The 18522-nt window shown below is 33.1% G+C and overlaps 1 protein-coding gene across 1 annotated transcript; it reads left to right on the top strand.

Moving 5' to 3' along the window:
• The first annotated feature begins 999 nt into the window (after positions 1–999).
• On the top strand, positions 1000–18346 carry LOC146538649 (uncharacterized). The gene is made up of 9 exons (XM_085187215.1): positions 1000–1137; positions 11618–11757; positions 12312–12449; positions 13526–14293; positions 14609–14736; positions 15283–15408; positions 15531–15782; positions 16629–16742; positions 17166–18346. Exons 2-9 carry the CDS (start codon positions 11623–11625, stop codon positions 17248–17250), a joined length of 1746 nt encoding a protein of 581 aa, XP_085043341.1. The 5' UTR covers positions 1000–1137; positions 11618–11622; the 3' UTR covers positions 17251–18346.
• The last annotated feature ends 176 nt before the right edge of the window (positions 18347–18522 follow it).

Here is an 18522-nt window from a genome sequence, read left to right as displayed (position 1 = left end):
CGCGGTGTGCGCGGCGCATAGCTGTTTTAACCGACTGTTGCAAAAGAAGACGAAGTGTTTATTATTTCCGAGGAAGTATCTGTTGTTGAGTTCCGCGAGGACGCTATAGTTAAAGAGGTATATTGAAGATTGTCTTAACACTTACAATTTCTCGCTCTGGTAATGAGACGAACGAGAATGTCTCGAAAGTTTGGCAGAAAGTAGGGAACGTAGTGTGTTATTACTAGGTTATTATTGCCTATCCTGATATATGCGTGATGCAGTTAAAGAAAGGAAGAAGAACCATATAATTTAACTTGGTTTTATATCTATATTACGAAAGTAAACATGATAAAACAATAATATATATATATATCAAAACAGTATGTGTTATTAACAGACTTCTGTAAAAGGAGAAGATTTTTAATTCAACTGCATTTTTTTTATGTTTGTTATTTCAAAACTTTTCACTGGGTGAACTGATTTTGATGTTTATTTTTTTATTTGTCGCCCTATTTGAATTTGGTTCATTTCTGACAATTGTATTCATGAGAAAATCACATACGTAAGCCTTAAATTCGCACCAAGTACGTGCGCGACTAATGGAAAAATCCAAAATCGCCAACCGATATTGCCAATAATTCGTTTTTTTAAAGGAAAGGATTCGCTACAAGGGTGGCTTGATGAAAGTTTGGTTAGTGTCTGATTGTGGGATCCGATTCACGTAAAAAAGTCACTATTTTTTTTTTTTTTGTTAAATATTATAATATTTTTTTTATTATTTATTATTTATTTTCATCTTTTTATTTTTTAAGCTTCACGCTGTATCTCGCATATAGAAACCTAGCGTTAAGACTGTCGCGTGCAAAGCGGCGGAACTGAACTCCGCGCACCAAAGTAACATTGAACACACTACCATCGCCAATACTCAATTTACTTAACGACTATATCATTTTGGTTATAAAATAAAAATCAAGTCCAAGTTATGTTAGCTATGGACATACTTAACTGTAGAATGAATTTTGTTCAGTTGACATCCAACTGTGAATGAGAACGGACGTTTTTTTCTCTAAAACAAACAAATAGAAAAAAGTACACATATATTTTATTAGTCTTTAGTGTTTTTTTACATTGTGATGTGACTTAGTGAAAATTTTGGGTAAGTGATTTAATTTACAATTATTTAAATGATCAGTAGCTCTCAACCTATTTTTGATATATCCCGAAATAATTATTTAAATAAAAAAATATATTTTCTACGTAATATTTTAAAAATATCTACATTTAATCTGGTTATAGAACAATATATTCGTGGTAAATAAAAAATGTGACACGAGACTATGGTCTAAATATAACAAAGTGTATATTAAAATGTGATGATAAGTGAAATTCGAAACACTTTTTTGTTTTCACATAGTTTTTTGTATATCCATACCTATATTATAAATTCGAAAGTAACTCTGTCTGTCTGTCTGTCTTTTCCGCAATCAGGGCAAAACCGCTAATTTAATTGTGATAAAATACTCATATAGAGATACTTGAGGGTCCCGGGATGAACATAGGATACTTTTTTTTTCTCATATTTGTAATATTTTCGTTATATACCAATATATTAAAATAATTAATTTGACAAGGAATTTATTCCGCCATGTTAATAATAATCGTCGCTACGCGTTGCTAAGCAACGGCTTGCAAAGTTTGCTGTTTTAAGAAAACGTCACCCACAGTGAGTTTGCTTAATGCATACATGGCGCGCGCCGATATAGATTTGTATACATTAACAAAAATTAGATGATTTCTATAATTTGATATTCATCCTTATGAAAATAAATATAATAGTCACTTTTAGCATTTCATCTAGATGGAAATTATAATTTACTGTATAACATTCTAATAAATAATTAAGATGTGACTGATTCCAAATGACCTAGCCTTCGGGCGGCATAATATGAGTATGACCGACGCGAACGGGCGGATAACTTTGATGATTTTGTAAATTTTTATAGATTTTCGAATTACTATTATTTTTTATGTAATTATTTGCTGCTTATAATTAATTTATCTCAGTTCGGTTATCTATACCGATGTTATACACTTAAAATATCGTAATTTTAATCATTTGAGATTTTATTTAATATTGTTCGCAAAAATTAATAATTATTTAATATAGAAAAATGTTTAGTACGCGCGCACGGCAAACTTTAGGTTTTTTTTTCTAATATTAAGAATTTCCTTTAGTTACTTTTACTTCTTTGGTTTGTTCATTTCGGTTACTCAGATATTTTTTCTAATAATAAATATCCACTTATTATAATTTTTTAACTTATTTTAATGATTTAGGCTTATATTTTCGCGGGCGTAGCCGCGTCCGGGCCCACTAGTTTTACTTATAAATATCAAAGTGCTTATAGCTTTAAATACGTAATTATTGCCATATCAATTTTTTTTTTAACTATACGCTGTATCCGCATATAGCAGGGTAATCGGAAGGAACTTTGTGTTAAAGCACCCTGTTCCCTAATTCCTTCCCTCGAGTGGAAACCGAACACATAACCATCGCGTCGACGCTGTGCCACTATGCCAAGACACGCCGCGACTTTTTTGCAGAATTACTTTTTGTGTTAAGAAACATTTAGCAACTTTAACTTAAATGTAATTATTATAAATAAGTACAACGCATGTTTAACGAATAAATAAATAACTTTAATAAAATAATTAATACATTTTTTTTTAAATTATGCTTAATTAGTAATCTACAAGAGCATTATATTATAGCTCTTTCTTGCTTCTTAGTAAGCTTATTTCTGAACTCTTCGTGGCACTATAGCACATCATCTCACTGTAAAAGCGACAGTTGTGGGTACGATCTGGACTCTTGAGAAATATTGAAATAATTATAATTTCTCCACTCAGGTAGACAAAGCCATTCATTTGGAACGAAAGTTTGGGACGAAATATCTTATTAATTGGTTGCCACTACCTAACCTGCTCTTTGCGGGATGCAGCGTGAAGCTAAATAAAAATACATTTTTAAATGGTTTATTTTGTAGGTAAAATTGCGATGTATGTATACAAAGTTATGTTTATGCATGGCGATGTTGCAGAAATCCTGTTTTATGCCTCTCTCCAGATGTAGTTCATTATAGCTTCCGCAATTACGCTGCTATTTTATTTTAGTATAAACTTTAAGGTTTTTTATTAAATTAATGCATATATATATTTATATAATATACTCTTGTGTTACTCCAGCGGCGTATAAAACGGTAATTTCTTATAAGCACTAAATGTATAAATGAAATGGAAGAAAAAATTAAAATCCGCCACTCGACAAGCCTAGCCTAAAGAATTTCGTGAAAAGTGGGGAACCGATGTGTCTTAATGAGAAACGTAGTGTTTTAACACTAAGTTTCTAGATCTAAATATCCTCTGCCTGGTAAAAAAAAGACTAAAGCTACTTTTGAATTTGAACTCACAGTGTTTAATATAACATGTAATTTTAATACTACGATTAAACGCGATATATAATTGTTATTACGTGGGAAATGTAAATTCGATTCTCGCTAGGGTAATTTTTATATTAAAATCGTTTGACAGTCTTGCTAAAATTTATTACGGAGTGACTTAACACAAGGTTGCCTCTGCCTACCCTGCTAAAAAAAAGAAATTAATCCACCAAAATTAAAAGACTTTTACGATATATTAATCAATTTAAAACGTATGTGAATGATATATTCACATACATTTACCAACTGTTGTTATACATAAATTTACATAATAATATGATTGTTTTGTATTGTCATTTAAAATGGACACAATTTGAAATATTTGTTACTTTATTGCGATATATTGTACATTTTTATTTTGTTGCTTCTATAGGAGATTTAAAATATATATTTTTTATCTTCACGGTGTATTCCGACATAGCAGGGTAGACAGAGGGAACCCACAGAAGTGTTTAAGACTAAAATTCTAGGTTTCCTCTGGAAAACGATTCTGTTTTCCATTAAGACATTTCCGATTTCTTCTTTCCGCCGAATTCTGGGGATATTCCATGTTACAACGGTAGTGGAACTGACGACGCGCTTGGCTTCGGTATGACAGATATAACATATTTTTTTTTTCTGCCATGCTTTATTTCAGAGCTCATGCTGTTATGAAAAGCAAAGGTCACGGTGCGTAAGGCAGTTTTGTTTGTGAATGACATATGATACAATTAATTATTAAGTTATAAATTAATAGTAGGTACATATTAGTGTTAAACAAGCTTTTTAATAACAATTTAATTTCATATTTTAAAATGGTTCCTTCTGTGGAGTTCATTAAAAAATTAAACACATTTAAGATACATTAAAAGATTATAAAAACGAATATATCTAAAAGTATGGAAAATACTTTGATTCTAACTAAATTATTGAATCAAGCTACGGCTAAGTTTTGTATTCAAATATGAACATTACGCATAATTAAAAAATACTGCTTTCTATATTCTTGATTTCAAAAATATGCGGCGCTTACTTTGACCTCCTAGTAAGAACATTTAACTGCGGCTTCGTCCCAATTGTGGAATAGATCGGACATTACACATACTAAGTGCTTGAGGTAACTCTGACCACAGGACACACCCACTCTGGGTCACATCGAAACGATTACTGTGATGTAATATAGCGCTTACAGCCTCTACAATACTATCTCATAGAATTTAATACATTTATATTTTTATGCATCTTCTTGATGTCAAATATGTAAATAAAACAATCATTTCGTTTTCCACTTTGCCCAACATTGCGAGTAGACAGGCCTAAGCCAAATCGTGGTCTGACGAAACCAGATTAAAATATTGTAAACATAAAGACTACCTCGAGTAGAATTCGAACCCACTAACTTTTGTAGTCAGACACGTCACTTATTCATGGAATTCTGCATTTTAACGGTGAAAACATGTTCTGGCTGGCTTTAGAACGCAAGCAATGCCTGCCCCGAATGTCATCGAGACTGTTAGTGTTTTAACTGTAAAAAGTTATTATACAACATTACTGTAACGCAGCGCAGTTAAGAAGTGACTATAGTATATTATAAGTAATTTTATTTTCCATATAACATCCACTATATTTAACAGAAATCAATATTGAAAAATTATCGTTATAACTAATTTATTTAATTTTCCGCTCAATTTTTGTGACATCATTTAGCATCGTGTTGTGCTTTGTCTACTTATCTTACCAATCTGATCTTGCACTTAGCTTAACGCGGCGTCTCTAAAATGAGCGAAATTTAATATACATACTTACTGGTATATCATTAAATTCTTTCTATTTAGATAAATGAGAATAAAAAAGATAACACCAATGTTACATTCAACAGACTGTTCCTCATTATGTCTTGAACGAAATTGCTCAGACGGCTTAATGACGTTTAATTGATAGCATTTGACGCTTCCTTTGTTTCATACTGGCTCTTGCCAACGACGTTGCTTGCCAAACTCACTTGTTTGACCTGTTGGCTTGAAGTTGTACTTGTGAAAGTATGTTTTATTTTTGTAATAGTGAAATTCGTTGGAAAAGAAACTCCCAACGAACTCCTATTTTTACGTTTCGGGACGCCCGAGTTTACCCTTCTATAACAAGTTCAAAATAAAAAAAATGGTAACAGTTTGTTGCTAATATTAAGTTTTTGTATACAATATCATAATTTATATTCTTATTTTTTCTAGGCAAGAATATTTTGCGAAGGATAGCTATGTTATAAACTATATTCTAAAAGTGTAAACTATTTGTTGGAAGCTTTAAGATTTAGTACACAAAAGGAAAATCATAGGTAATTTTGCGTCACCATAAAAAAGGTCGTTATCAATAGGTATCATTTTAACATTTCTCTAATTATTAATTGAGGATAATTTTACTTTTATTAATAAAAAATCAAGGTGATCGTTATAATAGGTGCATTCTTAGCAAATCAAGGTGTCTGTTATGAGTATAATGCAATAAAGTATAAAATAGTATTTTTGTAAAAAAAAAATGTATTTTAAATTCTGTATCCTTCAGACCTATAAATATCTCGGAATTTCAGGTTTCAGTTAACGGCTTAATAGCGAAAAGTCTCAACCAACGTCTTAAGAGGTTATCGCTTAACTGTTGAATACACGGCCAGGTATGGCAGGTTTGGCAGGCAGGTTTTATTTGAGACGATGCGCTTTGTAAAGAGATTCCCCTATTTTGATCATTAGGCACTTATGGCCTTGAAAAATAGTCTCATTGACGGGAGAGTATTTTTAATATTAATTTAATAAAGTAAAACTTATTTCTCTTTGATAATAAAAATATATGAAGTATAAATCTATAAATTAATTATTAATGCGATTGTGATAAATTGGTTAAAATTTTAAAATATTTGTTGTCCATTTGATTTTAATATTAATGTAACAGTAGTTGTTACTCATCCATTTGGTTCAACATAATGCACAAAGAATTATTTATTAAAATAATTATTATTATCTATGTGCCTAAAAGTTTGAAAATTTGTGTTCTAGTAATGTATTTAGACATCGAATTAAAACAAATGGTACATTCATATTAAATATAATTTTATAGGCTTAATTTTTGCTTAACTTAACTGTACCGGAGTAGAACCTAACAATCCGAGTGGCGGAACTCAACACCGCGCTTACCAGAGCATGCTGGCTGCGGGATACAACGTGAAGAAGAAAAACTAATTTAAGAAGTTTATTAGATCACAATCATTTTAAATTTAATTTAAATAAAAATAATTAATAGATAACGAAGGGTAACGAAGCAAAGTGGGGAACGGAGTGTCTTAACACTAGGTTCCCTCTGCCTACCCTGTTGTGTGCGCTAAGTCTCAAAACCTTCATACGATTTTAACGCTATTATTGGTACAAAAGTCAATTAAAATAACAAATATAGGTTGTCGTATGTACAAAATAATGAATATGCGAACGGATATTGCCCTATTGTTTCGCGTTTCATATCACTTTAACCGATTAAAAAAAAGGAGCAGGTTATCAATTCGGATAAAAAATAAGACATACTTGAATGTCAACACGATGGTTCACAGTTTGATTCTCACTTGGGGGAAACACGGCAAAGAAGGGCTGCTTTCCACCACTAGGCAATAGGCTCTGTTGAAAATTGGGCGGAAATCGGCAAACGGAGTGTCTAAACACAAGTCCCTCTGCCGACTCTGCTATATATGGGTAATATATTACTTAAACATGAATAAGTCACTTATAAATAATTAGAAATTGAAAACTTGACTGCATAAACTAAATTAATGTATACAGTAATACTTATTAAAATCGGTACATTAGTTTGGTGATAAAAACAAATCCCTCCTTCTGGGTTTTGGATAAAAAACACACTCGTCACAGTCACAGTCGGATAAAAACATAACCCTTCTTTTAGGCTTCACCACAGTTGGGTAAAAAATATCTTTATTAACACTCTTTTATTAGTTAGATTTGTCATTATGTAATTAAAAATCTAAGAAACTTAACTTCACCCATTGATAATAATCGTATCACCATGAGAGGTGGCAGTTATACGTAACATAGCCTACGATGTCAACCATCATCTAGCTGGTCCAGCTGGTCTGATGGAGCTCCTGGCTCCAACATCAGACCAGCTTAAAGCTGTGAGCACTTTGTCTAATACGCAGTATTTTGTGTAAAAAACCGTTTTTTTTTCTCTTTTATTAATTATTTTCACTTTTATTAATTATATATATTTAACATTCGCACGTTAACTAGGTCATATGATTTTTTATTATTCATTACAACACTTTTATTGTACAGCTTTTACGTGATTCAAGCGTAGCCTTTGATATTGTATATTGGTTCCGCACACGCAATCCTAGTTAGATATAACTGTTATATAATAATCTTGTAATATTTATACGTTAGTTAAGGCCACCGACAGCGACGGTCGTAGGTTCTATTCTCACTCAGGGGAATAAAATATTTTCATTTCCTCGTTCTAGTTACAAGTGTCGTCATTGAACACAATGTCTTGAAAATTGCGGAAAATTGGGCATGGAGTGTCTTAACACTAGGTTCGCTCTGCCTTCGTTGCTATATGTGGGATACAGCGGCTTATCAATCTCAAAGGAACCTGATCCCTTCAGGTTCTTTGGAGGCCCACCATTCCTATAATGCGATCTATTCTTATAAGCACTTATGTACATACTCTACCTGTATTGAGCAGAGAGAAACTAGCGTTAAGACACTCCATTCCTCACGCACCCCAAAATATTCGAGTAACTCTGCGCTTTGTCTTGTAATACCAGAAATAAAAAAATATATTATTTATGATATTTAATTTTAACTTTAACTTAAATGAATTAAAATATAGATAAAAAATCTTAAATATATACTGAAATATCGGCGTTCTCGTTGTCAATGGTGGTGGCGGATGGGACACTTCAATTTTTGCAACATTTTTGCTATTCTTTTCCACTTGTTGTGGTATTTAATAGATGTTTTTGAGAGTATTATTTAATGTTAATTATTCTTTAAGTCCTCATTCACCTTTCTGGGCACTTTTACTTAGGTTAGCTGTGCAATGACATACATTAACTGACATGTTTTGCTCATACCATGTAGGTATTGTAGGCCCTTAATTATTCGACTTTCACACTAAGTATGGGAATGTGTTTAGACTTTTAGAATTTGAGCTTAACAAAGGAAAAAAAATGCTATTGAATTTAATAAAACAATTATACTTTTTTTTAACGGAGTTACTATGAGTTATTCATAAAAAAATCTATCGATAAATCACATAGACGATAAAAACTGTTGTGAAGGTTAAAAATTTCGATAACTTTCTATTTTAGGAACGCATTCTGATCCCTTCAGTGTTAGATAACTTTGAAATAAATGTCAATGATCGACTGTTATGTTTAGGATTTTTTTTGTCACGCATTTAACCCTGTAGCAGGTTTGAAACACGCTTCCCGCTCGAAGATTTGTATGTTGATTTACGGATGAGAACGCCGCGTTTTTGCTTTGGTCAGAGCGGGGAAGTTCCTCCGGCTGCCGCGTTTGTACTTCGGCGCGACGACTGGCCTCAAATTTATCTTTATTCTACTGTAAAAGTGTGCAAAAATTCACGCACAGTCGAACGCGAAAGCTAGTTTCCGTACATTTGATATGGCGATGGCAGGCATGCGGATGCTGCGTAAATAGACCATATCAAGATTTATCTTATTATATACAGACATATATACATATATATGTAGAGTACCTGAAACGCATGAGTAAACGGGTGGGAAAACCAAATCCGATTTAGATACTCGTAGTACGTGATCCGTGATAGCGAAGCCGGCGTGGTAAAGACGATGGTTGCAGGTTCTATACTACTCGACAAAATTATTATATTTAGGCTCCCCAATATAATAATTTTCTCGAGGAGAATGGGGAGGCCATTCAGGGAAGTGCAATAATTAATATTTTCATTTCCTTTGGTAATGAGGCATAGCCACGGAAAGTTGGGAACGGAAGTGTCTTAACACTAGGTTCCCAGGCTCCCTTTGCCTACCCTGCTATGTGCGGGTTAAACTAATGTATCTTATTATATACAGAAATAATTACATAAATACCTATATGTAGTACGTACTTGAAACGCATGAGTAAACTGGTGGGAAAAGCTAGCCTAGCGAAGGACCCAGTATATGACTGTAAATACGATGGTTTGTTGGTTCGTTACTACTTGAGAAACTACACTCAACACGCAGAATGCCTCAAGAATTCCAGAGTGTATTTACATTAGGTTCCGAGGGTCCTTCTGCCTACCCTGCTACCTGCGTGATACAGCGCTCAGCTAAAAAACATTTCATCCGTTCACTCTAGGTTCACTCTGCTTACCCAGCTATGCGTATAAGAAGGTTAAGCACTCAAAAAAATTAATATATATTTCTCCTTCGAAAACATAAAAGGTAAGTCAAATAAACGAGACAACTAATAATCGAGACGAGACATCTCCTATTTCCTTTAACTTTAGAGTTGCGAAAAGTTGAACGAAAATTCAAAGAATTCTTTACGTTAACAATAGTTTAGTGTTGCGCTATAAGGATCATGTTAAGATTTTACCAAAGACAGTTCTTTCCTGTTGGACAGTTCTTTTAGATCCTAGCCGCGGAGCATAAGCACAACCGACTGTAAACGCGAAAGGTTGTGGGTTCGATTCCCCCTCGAGGGAATGAAATATTTAATATTAATATTTTCATTTCCTCGTTCTGATAACGAAGTAAAGCGCGGTGTTGAGTTCCGCCGTACAGCTCGCAATGCCTCTATCACTCAACACATGATTCCCTCTTCGTTTGACCAGCTATCTGCGGACTATATTACATTACCTCTGCCACTTAGGTCGTGTCATGTCTCATAACCGTTAGTTATTTCAATTGGAGTACGCGGGCGAAGTTCTACACGGGGGGACGGGGCACATAGCAAGGCTAGCTAGAAGGAACCTTCTGTTAACACTCTCCGTCCCCCATTTTCCGTCAAATTTTGGATGCAATACTTGTTGCCGACCGCCGACGCCACGATTTGCCTCGGCACCAAACATTTCATTTCCTCGAGTGGAAATCGAACCCGAAACGTGTCGCGTTTACCGTCACACGCTTGTGCCCCTGCGCCACGACTGCCCTCTATATATTAGATATAAGATAATTACACGTTCCCACGACGCCTAGAGTGATTTAACGCAGCGATGCACTTTAACTGTATGTCTGTGGATACATTTCTATTTAACAATTTGCCTTGTCTTTGTAGACAAAATAGTTTTGTCCTCATTTTATGATATACTAGTGGCCCCCCCGCGGCTTCGCACGCGTGAACTACATGATTATTCATTTAATAAATGGAATTGACTGACAGTCAAATGTGTTGATGTCAATGAATAATTTAATTTACTCGTTCAGAAACAGCCTTAAATGTTGAATTATTGATTTGGGTAAGGATTTATAATATTGTTTGTAAAATAACTGTAATGATTGCATATTACTACAAAACATACCAAATCGAATCGAATAATCCAATATCGAAATCGAATCCAAAATAATTAATCGAATAAATGAATCGAATATCGAATCTAAAATATTTAACTGTGAACCTCCTCCTTGTTTTGAAAGTCGGTTAAAAATATTGATTTATCACAAACGCTTTTCAATGCTGCGCTTTATGTTGATTCTAGAGCCGAATTGTGGAATGAAAATAATTCGTTCCCGACATGGTACTCGAACCCAACCGTTGCGCCAGACGCCGCGCCGTGCTGCTGCGCCGCAACGGCGTCAGCTTTAATTTCGCTTATTTATTCACTTAATTTAATAAAATTTAAATTTACATTAAAATTAATACAGAAAGGCCAGTCGTGGCGCCGGGGCACAAGCGTGTGACGGTAGACGCGACACGTTGTGGGTTCGATTCCCACTTGAGCAACAGTAATACTTATTTAAAAAATGTAGAACGGAAGTATCTTAATGGAAACGGAGTGTTTTAACACTAGGTTCCCAGGTGTCCTCTTCGTACTTACTTCGTACTTGCTGAGCTATGTGTGGCATATAGCGTGACGCTGAACAAAAACAAATACGAATATGTTATTTCTCATATACTATTTACATTCTTTTACAGCAACAATGTTCCAATACGAGTATGAAAAACGACCGTCATCTAGAAGTAGTGTGCCATCGGCACGGAACCCGCTACCTCCTGACTGGCACTCGCGTCCCTTGCCACCGCGCCCTGAGGACGTGTTGCCGGCTAAAACTTCTGTAAGTAATAAGAATATACAATCTATGAGATGGGAGTTAGCTGTAGATCGCTGGGCAGATTTCATTTCAGGACTTTTTATAATTTTGATAACTTTCTTTTCGAGGACGCAAAAGTTCAGAAAGCCTAACTGAAGTCCAGTAGCCTAAAGCAAATTATTTAAAATGATTATTTCCCGAGAAGGAATCGAACCTACAAACGTAGCGGTTGCGTGATTGCGGCACGACCTAACTCCAACCTCAACTAAATAAGTACTTTTACAAAACACGTAAATAAATGACAAGTATACGAAACGCAACGTCAAACAACTTCCGCCTCACGATATAACTTTACTCAATAGTGATTGCTTTGGAAATATACTTCACAGTACAGTATGTATCCCGCATATAGCGACATATAGCAGAATAGTTATAGGCAGAGAGAACCGCATAAACTGCAGACATTCCAAAACAAGCTGTCTGAGTGGAACTCAACGCCGCGTCTTGTTTCGATAGGGGAACATCAAGAACAAGCGTGTAAACGCTACAAGGTGTGTAATATACCTACATAATTTCAGGTGCCACTCAAAGTGTGGATCATAGCCAGTGCATCCTGTTTCGCAGTGTGCGGAGCGCTGGTGTTAGCAACTATCGTCATTACAAGGTGGGGCTCCAGTGACAGTTATATACCGAGAGAAGTGTATGCTGAGGCCAGGGTAAGATATAACATAGCTGTGGGAATCCACAATTACAAAATAAATTGGTTATTATTTAGAAAACAATTATCTTTACAACATAAGTACCTAAACAAACGTAGTCGATGAGAATGCAGATTCAGATCTCGCTACGTCCAAATTTTAAATTATTGCATATTAAATAATCTATACTAATATAATAAAGCGGAAGAGTTTGTTTGTTTGTTTGTTTGTTTGAACGCTAAGATCTCTAGATCTACTGGTCCGATTTTCATTGTTTTTGTTTTGTATGAAAGCTGCATTCTTCAGAAGTGCTATAGGCTATATAACATTACATTACAATATATACTAATATATTTTAAAGTACATTCTAATTTGACATGCAATTTATTCTGCCATGTTAATAACAACCGTCGTTGCTACGCGACCGCTACCGCGACGTTTTGATATTCATCCTTATGAAAATAAATATAATAGTCACTTTTAGCATTTTATCTAGATTGAAATTATAGTTTACTGTATAATATTCTAATAAATAATTAAGGAGATGTCACTGATTCCAAATGACCTAGCCACCTAGCGGGCGGCATAGTATGACCGACGCGAACGGGCAGATGACGTTGACGGTTTTATAAATTTTCATACATTTTCGAACTTTATTTGTTGTTTATAATTAATTTAAAATACACTTTGATTCTCTTCTTATTTTATTTGATATTGCCCGCTAAAATTATCCTACTTAATAGAGAGAAATGTTTAGTTATTTCGTAGAGTCGATATCTATGTACGCACGTACGGAAAACTTTAGGTACTTTTTCTAATATTAAGAATACCTGTCCTTCAGTTACTTTTAATCCTTTTGTTAGTTCATTTCAATAACTCAGATAATTTTTTCTAATAATGTGTATCTACTTATTACTCTTTTTGATTATTTAAGCTTATATTTTCTTACTAATTCTATTGAGAATTGAAAATAATTTCATGAATATATTTAATAAATATTCTTATAGTTGAAGCAGGCGTAGCCGCGTCCGGGTCCACTAGTTAAATAACATATACTTGGTTGTACAAAAATAGTATTTTTTGTATAATTTCAGGAACCTATTTACCCAAATCCTTATCCGCCCCGACCGATAGCAGCAACAGATAAACTGGAAGCTACATCTGAAGAAATAGACACCGACATACAATTTCCAATCCTAGAAAAGCTATCCATCTTCAAAAACATCGTCCCAAACAGAGAGAAGAAAAAAGATGACAAAAATCTTATATCTAAACCGCAAATCCATCCCATCCATGATACGTCACTTCATCACCTGGAGCGTAAAATTGAAAAGAAAGATCAAGCAAAATTACCAGAAGATTTTCCACCAAAAATTCCGGCATTTCCAGAATTTAAGCCAACTTTGCCTGACGTTTTCTTGGACGATACGATCAAATTATCAGACGGATATATAGCAGGTCTGAAGAAAATTGAGGATAATTATGAAGAATATTATAATGACGATAACTTATACGATGATTATATGCAAAGCAATACCATGACCAGTTATTTGATAGAAAAAGTCCAGGAATTGCACGACTGGATATCATCAGATCCTGATATTGAAGGAAAATCTGAGAAACACAATAATGGCAACGAATTCGGGCAGCTACTAAAAGCTCTAAACGAAAGTATAATCGAAGGTAACGTCACGATAGTGATGAGTAAACTAAAGGATTTGTATTTTGGAGAAAATTTCACAAATTCAAACCAAAGTAGGAAGGTCATATTGAGTAATAGCACGAACTTGTTATCGTTTGGTATTCTAACACTGGACGTGATGCTGTTGCATAATATTCAGCTGATGGCGTGGGAGAGTCAGGTACAGCAATTATATCACCTAAAATAATGCATGATGGCATTTACATTGATTATGTTATTTTTGGTACAAGCCTGCAACTATAAACGTGACAGGTTGTGGGTTCGATACCCACTCGAATTCCACCACTCAATACTCAGTGTCTCCAGAAAATAGGAGACGGAAGTGTCTTATTGGAAACGGCGTTTTTAACCCTAGGTTCCTGACTGCCCCCTGCCTCCCCTCCATGTGCGGGGTACAGTGTGAAGTCAAAAAATAACCCCCACAAACGCAACCATCATATTTAGTTACATCAAACAAATAATGCAATTTTTCCAGGAAACAGCGCGCAACAAAATGCTGAAAGATCCAGACGTGTTCGCATTCAATGCCCTCTTTATGGAACCGGGAAAAGTAGAATCGAAAAGAAATGAATTATATCATCCATATGATAGTCCCGTACATGGGTGAATTTACACTTTTTTTAAGTTTATTCAAATAATTGATATTTCCTTTTAACAATCGATGTTTGGTTGATCTCACTGTTAAATTTTTAGATAAATATTTCTGTCTATTATATAAAAAAAATAATTGCAGCATTTGCGGCGTTCAGTTCCGCCATTTACACGCAATGTCTCCAGAATTCGACGAAAATTGCAGAATGAAGCTGTCGCAAGTCAGCACCGTTACTAATGCTATATAATATATTCTTGTTTTGCCATCCCGCCATCATCCTTCGACTAATCTATCTATTGAAGATGAGGGAAGGGTCATAGGTGAAGAACGGATGATGGTTGATGATGGCAGCTGCTGTAATGCTGATATTCTGGTCCCATACGTACTTTTTATAAATTATTTTTATTATTTTTCAAACCATTTCTATATTAAAATTTCAATGATTTATGTGAGTAATCTTAACAATTTAACAAGAGTTAGAAATCAAGATTATTATGTATGGCGAAGCACTACCATAAATACTAAGATAGAAATGTAATAAATATTTTATATTACAGGAAAAAACAGAACCGTCAAGAAGAAGAAAATAACATAGAAAAGAATCTTCTAGAAAATGTCTTAGAAATAGGCATGAGTACGGCGAGAGCTGCTATACATTTGGGTAGAGCATATAAAAATACCAAGTATGTCATAATACTTCATAAATAAGTTTTAAGTTATTTATTTTGTACTAATATTGTGCTTTTGACGAGTTTGTTTGGTTGAAATTTGAACACAGTAATCACAGGAAGAAAATTCCTTTCAGAATGGTTTTGAACCAGTTATCCAACAGAGAAGCGCTCGCTACCAACATACAAAATCAAATATCCCGCAACATTGATGCCAACACTCACGCGCTAAATCACTTGCAAACGTCATTCAACAAAAATGACAGTTCAAGTGTTGCCAACAACATGAATTTTACTGACTTAGATTGTGTGTGGTTGTTGTACTGTAAGAATTTAGTTGCGACTGGCAAGTTAAATCCTCCTTATGGGACAATGGCTAGGATTAATGGGTAAGTTAATGAAATATATTAATTATTTTTCAATAAAAATAAATTATGTTTTTTTATGATATATTTATATCCAATATTTTTTTGTATTATTTTCAAGATCATTTGTTTACTAGTTAGTAGATTACTAATTTGCTAAGATGATTGATGGCCATCTAAGGTTTGACCATACAATTATAAATTTTAATGTGTTTTAATTATAGAAGTTCATTTTGTATCCAACTTCGACTAATTCGTTAATACTAGGTAGTTTTCAAAATTCTTTATGCGTATAAATATAAGTTACAATACAAATATTAACGTAATAAGAACTTATATAATATAATGAAATATGATTTAATGAGGCTAGTATCGCTTTTTTTTTATGCCTTTGTAAGCTTATAAGATATACATATGTATATTAAATAATTCATAAAATTTAACGTTAATACTAAATTATTACATACTTAATTGTATCTTTATTATTTATCTTATTAAGATAGCATATAAATTTGTTGAATGTGAACTAATATGACCTTTATTAATCCCAGAAATTTATTTTTTATGGAAAATCAACTTTGAATTTAAGATTATGGAATCGATTCCCACTCAAGGAAATAAAATATGTAATATATTGTTTTACTCGCTCTGGTAACGGCCCAAAGTGCATTAATTTCCGCCACTCAACACGCAGTGCCTCTATAATTGGTTTTTATAAACTAGCAACCTACGGCTGGAGAGCAGAAGTGTCTTAACAGTAACGGAGTGTCTTAAGCACTAAGCTCCCTGGTTCCCTCTGCCTACCTGTGCTGTAGATGCTGTAGCTTTGCTTGGTGCTTTAGATTAACCGTTTTTTATTTTCTTCCATAGATTAGCATTAAGAATGCTGACAGGTGAACTACCTACAGACCGAGCATTCGACACAATGTTATATGAAGTTCTTACCGGATGGAGTGAATTAAAATGCACAGATATGTTCCCAAGGTAGTAATATTACGGATACGAAATTATTTAATTCTATAATTTAGCTTAGGTATTCATAAAAAATAAAACATAACTACAAAGCAATACCAGTAATCCTACTAATGTAATAGATGTGAAAGTTTATAAACATGGGTGTTCTACTTTTACGCAAAAATTACACAACGGATGAAGATGAAACTAGAGTATACTGTAGACTGTACTTTTACATCAAAATAACATATGGGCTACAATTTATGAACACATTTTGTATAATAACTTAGAATATAAGGCGGCCGAGGCCGGGTTTTGGTCTCTAGGACTAAGGAATTTCTTGGAAATCTTTCCCTTTTTGAGTTTAAAATTAAGAATAAGTATATCTATATTTTAGAAATGAATATAAATAATCATAAAAATAATTTAATTAAGAACTTCGTCTATTTTTAGGTGCAATAAAGCCAACCCAGCAGCAGTAGTTTTAGACTCCATACTGCAGCCATTAAGAAAGTCACAAGCATCTAATAGATTATAATAACTAAAAAAATGTGTTCTTGATAGATTTCGGGACACGGGGAATTGAATTTACATTATTGTAGATCTCGAATAAATTGTTACATCCAATATTAAATTATATACATTACGATATGTTATTATAATAAGCTTTTATACAGAGCGCACGCTGTTTGTCGGTGAAACGCTCTATGGCGACAAATTTTAAGAGAATCAAACTAGTTATCTCCATTACCGGTAGAAGGCCCAACCTGTACAAATCAGTTTCATGCAATTTTATAAGTAAATTTTTTGCTATAAATGTGTCTTATCCTGGCAAGATTATTATTTTATCAAATATAGTCATAGAATTGGGTAATATTTATTTAATCATTCTCTTAAGTAGTAGATAGCTAAACTTAAGTATGTCACTTAAGCAAGTGACATTATTCAAAATGTATTTTTTCTATGTAGGCCTGTATTTTAAAATATCTCTCTTTTCTACTGTATTACTTATTTGAATACATAAAGCTTTTACTAGAAAGGCCATAACCGTCAAGATTACTGTTGTAAAACAATTTTGCTTCATATTTTTTTTTATATGTAAAAACTAGTGTCAATGAGTACAAAACTTTTGAAGATTTAATTAATAAGAGCCAAAAAGAATCTTAAACTTCATAGCGTAATTGTGCTTTTAATATTAAATATATTATTTATAATTACATTATTCCAGTGATTATATTTATAAACAATAAATATTAAGTTTAAGCTTTATAATACATAAATGTTGTTTAAAGTTACATCATTATTATTTAGCAATTTTTATTTTATATGAACATTATATTCTTTTATATTTTTATTGTTACTAGGACTGTATCATTGTAGATTTTTTTGATCATAGACTTTTTTAACGTTTAAATATTTTAATGATGTCGGTATAATAATTTCAATAACATTGATTTTTTAGGCAATTAATAATAATTACATAAAGTTAAGTGCTTAATTTTTTTTGTATTTAGCCGATAATATAATGTTATAATTAGTCTATGGTCAATATATTTTGTAAAAAAAACTAAATACAATTCTACGTTATTATACATATTTAAGAAGTGGAAATGTTATAATATGGACTGATTTAATAAATATCATTTAAAAATGTCATTTTTTTATTTTACCATCACAACTTCCTTTCCTTATTAAAGAACATATGTTATATCCTAATGGTATTACTTATATGTTAGGATTTATCTTTAGCTACTAGTGATTATAAAAAAATGAAATAATAACATTACGAATTTTAAATTATGATTTTATT

Source organism: Heliconius melpomene, chromosome 6 (genome assembly GCF_056956725.1).
Source record: "Heliconius melpomene rosina isolate 202511_hmr_F chromosome 6, ASM5695672v1, whole genome shotgun sequence".
Taxonomy (NCBI): domain Eukaryota; kingdom Metazoa; phylum Arthropoda; class Insecta; order Lepidoptera; family Nymphalidae; genus Heliconius; species Heliconius melpomene.
This window is presented reverse-complemented; position numbering and strand designations above follow the sequence as displayed.

What these genes read in the sequence shown, in the direction of transcription:
- LOC146538649 (XM_085187215.1), top strand. Translation starts at nt 11,623, where the DNA reads ATGTTCCAATACGAGTATGAAAAACGACCGTCATCTAGAAGTAGTGTG. An exon ending in AGAGCATATAAAAATACCAA is followed by an intron (nt 15,409 to 15,530) that starts GTATGTCATAAT and finishes AATTCCTTTCAG; the next exon opens with AATGGTTTTGAACCAGTTAT. An exon ending in ACAATGGCTAGGATTAATGG is followed by an intron (nt 15,783 to 16,628) that starts GTAAGTTAATGA and finishes TTTCTTCCATAG; the next exon opens with ATTAGCATTAAGAATGCTGA.